Source organism: Rhinoraja longicauda, chromosome 8 (assembly GCF_053455715.1).
Source record: "Rhinoraja longicauda isolate Sanriku21f chromosome 8, sRhiLon1.1, whole genome shotgun sequence".
Classification (NCBI taxonomy): Eukaryota; Metazoa; Chordata; class Chondrichthyes; order Rajiformes; family Arhynchobatidae; genus Rhinoraja; species Rhinoraja longicauda.
This window is the reverse complement of record NC_135960.1, coordinates 71,445,287-71,458,686: the sequence shown is the minus strand read 5'-3', so window position 1 is coordinate 71,458,686 and position 13,400 is coordinate 71,445,287. Positions and strand designations below refer to the sequence as shown.

General features: G+C 45.5%; 1 protein-coding gene across 2 annotated transcripts in view; it reads right to left on the bottom strand.

Moving 5' to 3' along the window:
* Positions 1 to 3,496: 3,496 nt before the first annotated feature.
* Positions 3,497 to 13,400, bottom strand: part of LOC144596347 (parathyroid hormone 2 receptor-like) — an 86,756-nt gene continuing 76,852 nt past the window's right edge. For both annotated transcript variants that reach the window (XM_078404595.1, XM_078404596.1), the window contains 3 exons: positions 11,736 to 11,874; positions 7,618 to 7,659; positions 3,497 to 4,302 (listed from right to left, as the gene is read on the bottom strand). In XM_078404595.1, the coding sequence (XP_078260721.1) occupies positions 3,964 to 4,302; positions 7,618 to 7,659; positions 11,736 to 11,874 (520 nt within the window). In that variant the 3' untranslated portion in view covers positions 3,497 to 3,963. The remainder of the gene's footprint in view (positions 4,303 to 7,617; positions 7,660 to 11,735; positions 11,875 to 13,400) is intronic.

Sequence of the window (13,400 nt, the reverse complement as noted above, 5' to 3'; positions counted from 1 at the left end):
ATCTCCTCTGGCAACTCGTTCCATAGAACCACCAGCCTCTGAGTGAAAAAGTTGCCCTTCAGATTCCTAATAAACCTTTCCCCTCGCAACTTAAACCTATCTCTGAAGAAGGGTCTCAACCTGAAACGTCACCCATTCCTTCTATCCAGTGATGCTGCCTGTCCCGCTGAGTTACTCCAGCATTTTGTGTCTGTCTTCGGTGTAAACCAGCATCTGCATGTGTCCTCCCAACACATTAAACCTATGTCCTACGGTTTTTGATTCCCCTACAAGATTCTGTGAACTCAATACATCTATTTCCCTGCATTCTCATCCAATCCATTGATATAAACCACAAACAGCAATGAGCCCAGCACCGATCCCTGAGGCACACCACTAGTCATAAGCCTTCAGTCCAACAAATAATCTTTCACCACTATTCTGTGCTTCCTTCCATGAAGCTAATTCTCTATTTGGTCAGGGGGAGCAAAAACTGCAGATGCTGGTTTAAATCGAAGGTAGACACAAAATGCTGGAGTAACTCAGCGGGACAGGCAGCATCTCAGGAGAGAATGAATGGGTGACGTTTCGGGTCTAGACCCTTCTGCAGACTGATGTCAGGGGAGGGGGCGGGACAAAGATAGAATGTAGTCGGAGACAGGAAGACTAGTGGGAGAACTGAGAAGGGGAGGGGATAGAGGGGGAAAACAAGGGCTATCTGAATTTAGAGAAGTCAATGTTCATACCGCTGGGGTGTAAACTACCCGAGTGAAATATGAGGTGCTGTTCCTCCAATTTGCTGGGCCTCACTCTGACAATGGAGGAAAATACCTGGGGAGGGGGGGCAGTTTGGGGGGGAGGGGCTGAGTGAACCAAGGAGTTGTGGAGGTCTCTGCGGAAGGTGGAAAGTGGTGGAAATGGGAAGATGTGACTGATGATGGGAATCACGTTGGAGGTGATGGAAATGCTGTCGGACGATGTATTGAATGTGGAGGCTGGTGGGATGAAAGGTGAGGTCCAGGGGATCTCTATTCTCGTTCCGTCGGGGGGAGGGGAAGTGAGAGAAAGACTACCGGACACAGACGGGACTGCACGCTGGTGAGGGATCCATCTGTGACTGCAGGTGGGAAACCATGTTTAGTAAAGAAAGAGGACATCTCGGATGTCCTAGATTGGAAAGCTTCCAGAAATGACTACTCCCAAGATGCTGCGTTTTAAACTTTTTGCCAAACTCCCTCTGTTAAACCCTGCAAGATCTCATCCCTACTGCTACCTGTATCATTGGTGTTATTGTGTACACGACTTCTGGCTGCTTCCCCTCCCACTTGAGAATGTTCTGCAGCCACTCTAAGACATCCTTGACCCTGGCACCAGGGGGGCAACACGCCATTCCTGGAGTCTCCATTGTTGCCACAGAATCTCCTGTCTGTTTAGTTTAGTTTTAGTTTAGAGATACAGCGTGCAAACAGGTCCTTCGGCCCACCGAGTCCGCGCCGACCAGCGATCCCCGCACATTAACACTTCTTTACACACACGAGTGATCATTTACAATTTACAGAATTAACCTACAAACCCTGTGAGTCTTTGGAGTGTGGGAGGAAACCGGAGCATCTGGAGAAAACCCACGCAGGTCACGGGGAGAACGTACAAACTCTGTACAGACAGCGACCGTGGTCAGGATCGATCCCAGATCCCTGGTGCTGTAAGGCAGCAACCCTACCGCTGCGCCACCGTGCCACCCCTGTCCTCTTAACAAAGATGTCTGACCTCCCCCCACCCCAGTGCCACAGTTGCTGTTCTCTGGCCACCCCTTTCCCCCCCTAACTGTATCTAAAGGGGCATACAAAGTGCAGTCACGGTGGCGCGGCGGTAGAGTTGCTGCCTTACAGCGAATGCAGCGCCGGAGACTCAGGTTCCATCCTGACTATGGGTGCTGCCTGTACGGAGTTTGTACGTTCTCCCCATGACCTGCTTGGGTTTTCTCCGAGATCTTCGGTTTCCTCCCACACTCCAAAGACAATAGACAATAGATAATAGGTGCAGGTGGAGGCCATTCGGCCCTTCGAGCCAGCACCGCCATTCAATGTGATCATGGCTGATCATTCTCAATCAGTACCCCATTCCTGCCTTCTCCCCATACAGGTATGTAGGTTAATTGGTTTTGGTGAAATTGTATATTATCCCTAGTGGGTGTAGGATAGTGTTAGTGTGTGGTGATCGCTACCCGGTGGGCCGAAGGGCCTGTTTCCGTGCTGTATCTCTAAACTAAAACTCAAATTGAATTTCAAAGTAATTTAGGAGCATTTGGAGATTGTGCCTAGAGTTTAATACAAGTGGCATGGCTTAATCAGTCATCAAAGATCCACATTCACCTGTTTCACTGTTCAGTTGGCCCCAAACCCCACCAGTGACAAACACAAACTCCTATCACCCCCATTATCTGAAAATCAGATGGCTTTAGATATGAAGTTGCTCATGGTAATTCATAATCACAACCACAATCATACTTTATTAGCCAAGTATGTTTTGCAACATACGAGGAATTTCATTTGCCATACAGTCATAACAATAAAAAGCAGCAGGACACACAAAATACATTTAACATGAACATCCCCCACAGTGACTCCTCCACATTCCTCACTGTGATGGAAGGCGATAAAAAGTTCAATCTCTCCCTTCTTTGTCCTCCAGCGGTCGGGGGCCTCGAACCTTCCGTTGACGGTACGATCTTGACTCCCGTAGCCGGCGGTGGGCCTTCCTCGTCGGGGCGATCAAGCTCCTGCATCGGGGGGGGAATCTCAGCTCCCCCCCGCCGGGCGATCTACCACGGGTCGGGGCTTGTCGAACCTCGTGCGGCTTTGGAGCTTCCCGACATCGGTCTCCAGCCGAGACTGTGAGCATCGAGGTGTTGAAGTCCGCAGGCCGCTGTTGGAGCGTCGATCCCAGGCAAGGGATCGCACGCTCTGATGGTAAGTCCACGGCCCCGTGGTGGGGCTCAAAGTCAGTCCCAGGCAAGGCCTCCAGCTCCACGATGTTAGGCCGCAGAGCGACTGGAGATACGATCCGGAAAACAATCACATCTCCGGCAAGGTAAGGGATTGAAAAAAGTTTCCCCTTCCCCCCTCCCCCACCCCCCACACAAAACAAACCAGAGAACATTAACACAAACTTTTTAAACTCACCAAGAATAACAAAAAAAAGACACATACAGACTGTCGGCGAGACTCCCATCGTTGCGCCACCAGGTGGACTCTTTTTGTAATAAACATAAACAGGGGTGGTGAGCTGGGACTCACTGCACAGTTCAGTCGTGATGTGCCATTGGTGAGAGATATCTTCCATAATATCAGATCATTGAGAAATACTCTGAAGAGTAATCACCATAGTTATATATGAAACAGAACCGCCAGTTTTGTGAGTAGCATGTTCCCTCCCACATGGATCAAACACCAGTTTGAATTACGAATGGGGATTCACAATTTCAAGTGCATTAATAAGAAAAGCAAACAACTTGATCTTTAAATGCACAATTCCTTTATTAAATAGTTGCAGACTTTAATTTCAATGTTTCTTTTCCCAAAGAGTACATGAAAGTATTTTCACTGCATATGAAGAAGGAACAAGTTGAAAAACTGCACCGACAATCAAAACTATGGTCTACCAATGAGTGCACAATAAAGAATGATGTATCTTTTGAAAACAGAAATCTCCTCCTTTACAACATTGCGTACATTTCCTTATCAAGGATTAGCGTTCAGTAGGACGGTGATAGATTAACCATGGTTGAATGGCGGAGTAGACTTGATGGGCCGAATGGCCTAATTCTACTCCTATTCCTTATGACATGTGCAATAATCTACAGTTTTCTTAATCTTAGCTGAATAATATTAAATGAGCATCCAAAAAAATGTTGATGGGGCAAATATTAATTTCATTATAACTTTGTCGTGCTTTAAATCAGTTCTTCACATCTCTGTTTGCCCTCTAAGCTGGTTTTGAGTATTCTCGAAGGAAAATGATATCTTCTTGTTTTTTCTCATTTTCGTTGACTTCTTCAGGAATGGGTGCCTGGATGCTCTCGTGGTCAGAGCTGCTTCTTACACACCCAGGCAAGGTTAGCTGAGCAATTTCCCGCTTCGCTCCATTCTTGCGGAGTTTGCACGTGAACAGTGACATGTGCCCGGTCATCGGCTCCTGGCTGGCGGTGCTGTTGGTCAGGTTGGTTAGTGCCGAGGCATATCTGTACGTCCCACAACTTGTTTTGCCATTCCAGTCCAATGATAGCGTCCACCTTGTCCATAACTTTTTAATTTCTGTCTGAACCTTTGGAAAATGAACGTCTAATTATATCAAACCAAATTGACATTACTTTTTAGTTTAGACTAGTTTAGTTTGGAGATAAACGATACAGTGCGGAAACAGGTCCCTCGACCCACCGAGTCCGCACCGACCAACGATTCCCGCACACTAACGCGATTCTACACCAGAGACAATTTGTACATTTACCAAGCCAATTAACCTACAAACCTGCACGTCTTTGGAGTGTGGGCGGAAACCGAAGATCTCGGAGAAAACACAAGCAGGTCACGGGGAGAACGTACAAACTCTGTACAGACGGCACCCAGAGTCAGGATCAAACCTGGATCTCTGGCGCTGTAAGGCAGCAACTAAACCGCTGGGCCATCATGTTGCACCTTAACGTTAAGCTGGAGGTTTTTTAATCGTAAATGGGATCTGAGGGATTCCACACAAAGAGTAATTAAAATCTGGAAGGAGCTGCTTGAGGTGGTGTCGGAGAAAGGAACAGTAACAGCATTTAGGAGGAGCCACAAGAAACTGCAGATGCTGGAATCTTGAGCAAAACACAAAGTACTGGTGGAACTTAGTGGGTCAGGCAATATCCGTGGAGGGAAATGGCCAGTTGACGTTTCAGGTCGGGACTTTCTTCAGGCTGGTTGGAGAAGTGGGAGAGAAAGCTGGAAGGGAGAGGTGAGGGTGGGGGAAAAAAGCCTAGTAAATGGTGTGTGATGATAGGAGAGAGGGAAGGGGTTGACCGGCAGATGGTGGGGTAAGTGACAAAGGCCTGAGATGAAATGGAGTCAAAAAGGATGTCAGATGAGCAGAAGAGGAGTGGGTGAAATGTAAAGTGAGGGGAAGGTGATGGGTGGAAGGGGAACATGTGGGAGAAAGGGGGATAAAAGGTTAACGGAGAACTTGGGATATGGACAGATGACAGAGAGGAAAGGAACAGGGTGACTAGGGGTGGAAAATGGTGGGAGAAATGTGTGCACACTGGGATGAGGGGGGGACATGGGAAACAGATGGGGGGGGGGCGGGTGGAGATAGTACTCTAAATTGAAGAATTCAATCCAATTCAAATTGGAGTTAGAGGCTATCCGAGAGGAATGTGAGGTGCTGTTCCTCCAGTGGCCTCACTCTGGCAATGGAGGAGCCCAAGGACAGAAAGGTTGATGTGGGAATGGGACGGGGAGTTAAAATGCTTTGCAAACCGAGAGATCAAGCAGATCTTGTTGGATAGAGCTCAAGTATTTGGTCAAACGGCGGCCGAGTCTACGTTTAGTCTCGGCAGAAATGTCAGAGAGTGTTGTGTTGGATGTGGAGGAACCTGGACAGGTACTGATGGAATTAATGCAGGCAAGTGGGATAAGGGCGGCTGGCTTGATGGTGAGTGTAGATTTGTACAGGACCCTAGTGAGACCGCACCTGGAGTACTGTGTGCAGTTTTGGTCTCCAAATTTGAGGAAGGATATTCTTGCTATTGAGGGCGTGCAGCGTAGGTTTACTAGGTTAATTCCCGGAATGGCGGGACTGTCATATGTTGAAAGACTGGAGCGACTAGGCTTGTATACACTGGAATTTAGGAGAGGGGATCTTATCGAAACGTATAGGATTATTAAGGGGTTGGACTGGTTAAAGGCAGGAAACATGTTCCCAACGTTGAGGGAGTCCAGAACAAGGGGCCACAGTTTAAGAATAAGGGGTAGGCCATTTAGAATGGAGATGAGGAAAAACTTTTTCAGTCAGAGAGTTGTGAATCTGTGGAATTCTCTGCCTCAGAAGGCAGTGGAGGCCAATTCTCTGAATGCATTCAAGAGAGAGCTAGATAGAGCTCTTAAGGATAGCGGAGTCAGGGGGTATGGGGAGAAGGCAGGAACGGGGTACTGATTGAGAATGATCAGCCATGATCACATTGAATGGCGGTGCTGGCTCGAAGGGCCGAATGGCCTCCTCCTGCACCTATTGCCTATTGTCTATTGTCTATTTGGCGAGCTCAAATGCTTGTTTCCATGCTGTACAAGTCTTTGACTCCATGAGCAAGAGGCCAATTAATGGCAACCACAGGGAGATGTGTCAGGAGGTTGCCACAGTAGGTGGTCGCAGCAGGGGTGAGGTGTACTGCCTTTAGGTAGCAGCAGCAGGGCTGAGATGTACCGCCTTCAGATTCACAAACAGGTTAAACTATACTGATTGAGCTACTTATTCACAAAATGCTGGAGTAACTCAGCAGGTCAGGCAGCATCAGGAGAGAAGGAATGGGTGACGTTTCGGGTCGAGACCCTAGTCTCGGGAAATGGATAATTGAACCAGAGATCTTCAGAATTCCACTTCGAAGCTGGGAAATTTTCAACTTGTCATTAAATAACCCTTGCATGAATTAAATAAATCAAATTAATTGATCAATTAATCAAATCATATTACCAATAAATAAATAAATCATTTAATTGTATTGCTAATTGGCTAATTAATTATTTTATATATTATAATAATTAATAATATATACTATATTATATATAATGATATATAATATATTATTATATTAATTAATCATATTTCATTATGTATAATATTAATAATTAATCGAACTGTAAATTAAATAAATCTTGCATATAACGTATATAGGAACAATTAATCTATTAGATTGTGGTAAAAGTCCATTTGGTTTATTAATGCCGCCATTACAGTTGGGACGTTCTTTGAGTAGAAATTTCTTCAGTCAGAAGGTGGTGAATCTGAGAAATTCTTTGTCACAGAAGGCTGTGGAGGCCAAGTCAATGGATATTTTTAAGGCGTAGATAGACAGATTCTTGATTAGTGCGGGTGTCAGAGTTTATGGGGAGAAGGCAGGAGAATGGGGTTAGGAGGGGAAGATAGATCAGCCATGATTGAATGGCAGAGTAGACTTGATGGGCCGAATGGCCTAATTCTATTCCTATCCCTTATGACCTTATGACCTGGAGGCGACTCCAGACTGACCAGTTCTTAATTTAGTTGTAGTCAGAAAATGCTGGAAACATTCAGCAGATCAGGCAGTCTCTGTGTAAAGGAAAATAGAGTCAACACACGAGGCTGCAGGCCCTTCACCACACCTGAAATGTCAATGAACATTATTTCTCCTTCCACAGATGCTACCTGACCTGTTGAGTGTTTCTGCCTCAACAGTCCCTGTTTCTATTTCAGATTTCGAACATCTGCAGTTGTTGATGTTCTTGACTTTGATGGTTTTCGTGGGGAAAAAGGACAAATGGGGGAAAAACGAAAATTATTTCCAGGAAGAAAGTGACTGATTGAATCTGGTTGTGGGCGCATTCTTTGCGCCAAAGTAAAAGGATGACTTACTTCTCCAGTGCAGAAACAGTAGATAATGGCCACAAAGAATCCCTGCAAACAACACACCCATCCAACAGCGTTAGAATAATAGCCGAGCGAACATCGGTCACAAATAAAAATAGAACAGCAGTGATTCTAACCTGAATCCTAGGCAGGGTTTGCAGAAACTTGAATTTAGTTTAGAGATACAGCGCGGAAACAGGCCCTTTCGGCCCACCGGGTCCGCGCCGACCAGCGATCCCCACACACTAACACCATCTTACACCCACTAAGGACAATTTGTTTCATTTACCAAGCCAATTAACCTACAAACCTGCACGTCTTTGGAGTGCGGGAGGAAAGCGAAGATCTCGGAGAAAACCCACGCAGGTCACGGGGAGAACGTACAAATTCTGTACAGACAGCACCCGTAGTCGGGATGGAACCCGGGTCTCCGGCGCTGCATCCGCTGTAAGGCGGCAACTCTACCGCTGTGCCACCGTGACCACCCACAGCCCAATTCTACACAGCCAGGGATATGTTTTTCCAAAGTATAGTTTCCAGAACATTTTGTGCAACACATCGTCACACAAAGGGTGATGGGTGGAAAGAACAAGCTGCCAGAGGAGGTAGTTGAGGCAGGGACTATCCCATCATTTAAGAAACAGTTGGACAGGTACATGGATAGGACAGGTTTGCAGGGATATGGACCAAATGCAGGCAGGTGGGACTAGTGTAGCTGGGACATTGTTGGCCGGTGTGGGCAAGTTGGGCCACACTCTCAGTTTATGAGATAAAATATATGCAAGAAATATATAAATAGACACCAAATGCTGGAGTAACTCAGCGGGACAGGCAGTATCTCTGGAGGGAAGGAATGGATGACGTTTCGGGTCAAGACCCTTCTTCAGACTGGGAGTCTGGTGAGAGGGAGACTAGGGATATGGAAGGTACGGTGCGAAAACTACAGATCAAAGCAGACGATGGTAAGGAAATGTAGAATGGTTCATTGTTCGCTGAGGGGAAGGTGACAACACGGTAAACAATCAGTAATATTTAATCAAGAGGACAGTGAAACTAGTCAGAGAACTAGGACAGGTTAGGGAAAGCGGGAAAGCAAGGGTTACTTCAAGTTAGAGAAGTCAATGTTCATACCGCTGGGGTGTAAGCTGCCCAAGCGAAATATGAGGTGCTGTTCCTCCGATTTGCACTGGGCCTCACTCTGACAATGGAGGAGGCCCAGGACATAAAGGTCAGTGTGGGAATGGGAGGGGGAGTTAATGTGTTGAGCAACCGGGAGATCATGTAGGCCTAGGTGGACTGAGCGGAGGTGTTCAGCAAAACGATCGCTGAGCTTGCGCTTGGTCTCGCTGTTATATAGGAGTCCACAACTGGAACAGCGGATACAGTAGATGAGGTTGGAGGAGGTGCAAGTGAACCTCTGCCTCACCTGAAAGGACTGTCGGGGTCCTTGGACGGAGTCGAGGGAGTAGGTATAGGGACAGGTGTTGCATCTCGTGCGGTTGGAGGGGAAGGTACTTGGGGAGGGGGTGGTTTGGGTGGGAAGTGATGAGTTAACCAGGGAGTTGCGGAGGGAAAGTGGAAAGAGGTGGAGGTGGGAAGATGTGGCTAGTGGTGGGCTGATGGGAAAATGTGGCTAGTGGTGGCATGACCTAGTGGGATGAAATATATAGATATATGCCTCCTTAACATAGTACCTTTGGAGCCAGGCTGCATTGTGATCTGGTGTTAAGAGGTCCTGCCTGAACCTAGACTAAGCATTGATAAGCATGCTATTGTTGAGTATAATAATTTGACTGCATTGCCTATGGCATCAGCCATTCCTTGGCTAATGGTTGCCAATAAGTCAAAGGGGATGACCATTGATTGGATTTGTCCTGGTTTTTCTGAACGGGACATCATTGAGCAATTTTTCATTTCATCAGATGGATGCCAGTGTTGTAAATGAACTGGAGAACTAGCACTTGGAAGTGATATTGGAAATGTGTGTCGGTGGCAATATATCCCCGATCCAGTTCACACTGCAAAATCAACTGAGAAATAAGGCTTAGTTCAAATTTAGGGCGGCACGGTGGCGCAGCGGCAGAGTTGCTGCCTTGCAACCGTCAGTAGACCCGGGTTCAATCCCGACTACGGGTGCTGTCTGTACGGAGTTTGTATGTTCTCCCCGTGATCTTCTCTGAGATCTTCGGTTTCCTCCCACATTCCAAAGACGTTCGGGTTTGTAGGTAAATTGGCTTGGTGTAAGTGTAAATTGTTCCTAGTGAGTATAGGATAGTGTTAATGTGCGGGGATTGCTGGTCGAAGGGCCTGTTTCCATGCTGTATCTCTAAACTAAACTAAATGATCTCCATTGACGATGATTCTCTTTAGATTCGAGCATGTACGATCCAAGGGTGATTGTATGAATAGAGTGAAGCACTGATCTAGATTTGATTGCATTTTTAATTGTTACTTGAAATGATTGCCAGATGTTATATTATAATCAATCTAGATGGGTCACAGTTAATGACTTGTTTAGTTTAGTTTAGTTTAGTTTAGTTTAGAGATACAGCGTGGAAACAGGCCCTCAGGCCCACCGAGTCCGTGTCAACCAGCGATCTCTGCACACTAACTCTATTCTACACACATTAGGGACAATTCTACAATTATACCAAGCGAAATAACCAATAAACCTGTACGTTTTTGGAGTGTGGGAGGAAACCGGAGATCCTGTAGAAAACCCACGCAGGTCACGGTGAGAACGTACAAACTCTGTACAGACAGCACCCATAGTCAGGATTGAACCCGGGTCTCTGGCGCTGTGAGGCAGCAACTCTACCGCTACACCTACTTACTTATATTTACTTGTATTTACTTTTTGTTATAAATAAGAAGTGTTTATGTGCCATTCAACACTAGTTAAACATAAACACACAAGCAATTGAAGCAGGAATAGGACAATATGACCCCTGTAACTTCCCAGATTATGGCTGATCTGATTTTGGGCTCAACATCACTTTCCTATTTGATTCCCTTAACCCTTGATTCCCCCAAAGTTTGAGACTATATGTCAATTGTGAATCACAACCTGGTTGCAATGGTTCAGTTAATGTTAGAAACTTATTTTTATGGAAAGGATGTTATCCATCTTTTTGCCAGGATTTCTTTACTCCCCTGTTGTAAACAAATTATTACACTGCATAAACCAAAATGTATTCTTCCTTCGATATTCACAAAGTGCTAAACCCCTGTGCCATCCAAGCACAGCAAACCAGATTCGATTTTACCTTCTCCTAGCTAACAATGATCTATTCCACGTTTTCCTTGACTTCCATCCCCTTTGATGTCTCCTTCTCACACCTAACATTTCCTTATCTCTGCGTCTCCCTCTCCCCTGACTCTTAGTCTGAAGAAAGGTCTCGACCCGAAACGTCAGCCATTCCTTCTATCCAGAGATGCTGCCTGGCCCGCTGAGTTACTCCAGCATTTTGTGTCTAAACCAGATTCAATCCTGACCTGTTGAGTTTGCAATCCTGACCTTTGACTGAGTGGGATTCCCCCCCATGTGTTCCGGTTTCTTCCTATATTCCAAAAATGTGTGAGTTGCTTGGTTGATTTCTGCTATTGTGGAGGTGAGGAACAGAATCTGGGAGAAATTTGTGGGAATACGGGAATAATAAAATTGGATTAGTGCAGTGCAGGATTAGTGTAATTGAGAGCATGATAGACAGCACAAACTTCCCCGTTTCTTCCCAGCTGTTATCAGGCAATAGAACCATCCTACCACAACCAGAGAGCAGTGCTGAACTGCTATCTACCTCATTGGAGACCCTCGGACTATCCTCGATTGGACTTTACTGGCTTTACCTTGCACTAAACGTTATTCCCTTATCATGTATCTGTACACTGTAAACGGCTCGATTGTAATCATGTATTGTCTTTCCGCTGCCTGGTTAGCATGCAACAAAAGCTTTTCACTGTACCTCTGTACACGTGACAATAAACTAAACTGAACTGCCTCTGTGACACTTGGGACACATTTCTTGAGTAAGGATAAGAACTTTTGCACACTGATCAATAATAGCACAGACATGGTGTTTGAGAAACTCTCAAATTATTTTGCCCCATTCGTGAGATGATCCTACCTGAAATGAGTTGAAGAAAAGCTCAAAGTGCATCCTGATTTCCCAGGCTGATCCAGTGAAGGTGTGTGGCACACCAATAAACACGGCGTAATGGACTCCGAAAACCAGCACAAGAATCAACGTGGATTTTGCCAATTTCCTTAAAAACAAACAAACATAACATGAGATATTTGTAATAATACTTGCAAATCGACCTGTTGTCCTACTAGAACATAGACACAAAATGCTGGAGTAACTTAGCGGGTCAGACAGCTTCTCTGGAGAGAAGGAATGGGTGATGTTTCGGGTCGAGACCCTTCTGCAGGCTTCTTCAGGAGTCTGAAGAAGGGTCTCGACCCGAAACGTCACCTATTTATTTTCTCCAGAGATGCTGTCTGACCCGATGAGTTACTCCAGTTTTGTTTTGTCTCTCTTTGGTTTAAGCATCTGCAGGTCCTTCCTGCACATGTTTACTTACTGGATCCCTGATGCTGTCTTTCTTCATTCACCTCCCCTTTACAAACAATGCTTTGTGTAGATAAGGTCTCACCACAGCAAATGTGGCTGGCTGCTGGGCGCACATTGAAACACACCTCAAACCTAGGATTCTTCTTCCCGTTTCAACTCCCCAGTTAAACGTCTTTTATTGAGTATTGCTGAAAGCACCTTGAATAACATATAAGAATAACCGGGTCTGAAGAAGGGTCCGACCCAAAACGTCACCCATTCCTTCTCTCCAGAGATGCTGCCTGTCCCGCTGAGTTACTCCAGCTTTTTGTGTCTAACTTTGGTTGAAACCAGCATCCTTCCTATATATAAGAATAACCTCCTGAATAGCATACTTGGTCCTAATCTATTTAGATCCCTTCTCCACCTTCAAGCACTTCACTTTTATCTATCTCATCTGAAGGCCTCTTGCTTGTGATTCTCACAAAGATATAAAATCTTACGTCATTTTGATCATACCCTTTTCCAATTGACCCCACCACAATCCAGCCATCTCTCTGCTTCAGCTTTTTATCCAACTTGCCCAATCCCATCATATCATGTGATAGGAGCAGAATTAGGCCATTCGGCCCATCAAGTCTACTCCGCCATTCAATCATGGCTGATCTATCTCCCCCACCTAATCCCATTCTCCTGCCTTCTCCCCATAACCTCTGACACCCGAACTAATCACCCTTTGCTACGCTCATTTGCTTGAAGAATTCCTGACCCACTCATTGTATTGATATTGGGCTCCAGATGTCATTTCAACGAGATGCAAAGCTTTTTCATGAGATGGGAGGACTTGTGTGTCTTTTTTGGTTAACTTTTCAGATGATTCATTGAAGAACAGCAGAAAGCTATCTTGCTGTCTTTAACTGATGTTTCTTCCAACACAAAATTAGTTGTATACCTATTCCTCATTTATTGTAGTCCAACTGAACTGTGTAGAATTTATTGTGTAGGAAAATAACTGCAGATGCTGGTTCAAATCGAAGGTATTTATTCATTAAAATTCTTCAAACTGAAGAAGGGTCTCGACCTGAAACGTCACCCATTCCTTCTCTCCTGAGATGCTGCCTGACCTGCTGAGTTACTCCAGCATTTTTGTGTGTAGAACTTATTGTCATTATTATCTGCAAAATGGGGCTGGCTACACCTCAAGAATAAATAATCGGCTTCAAAGCACATAGAAATACT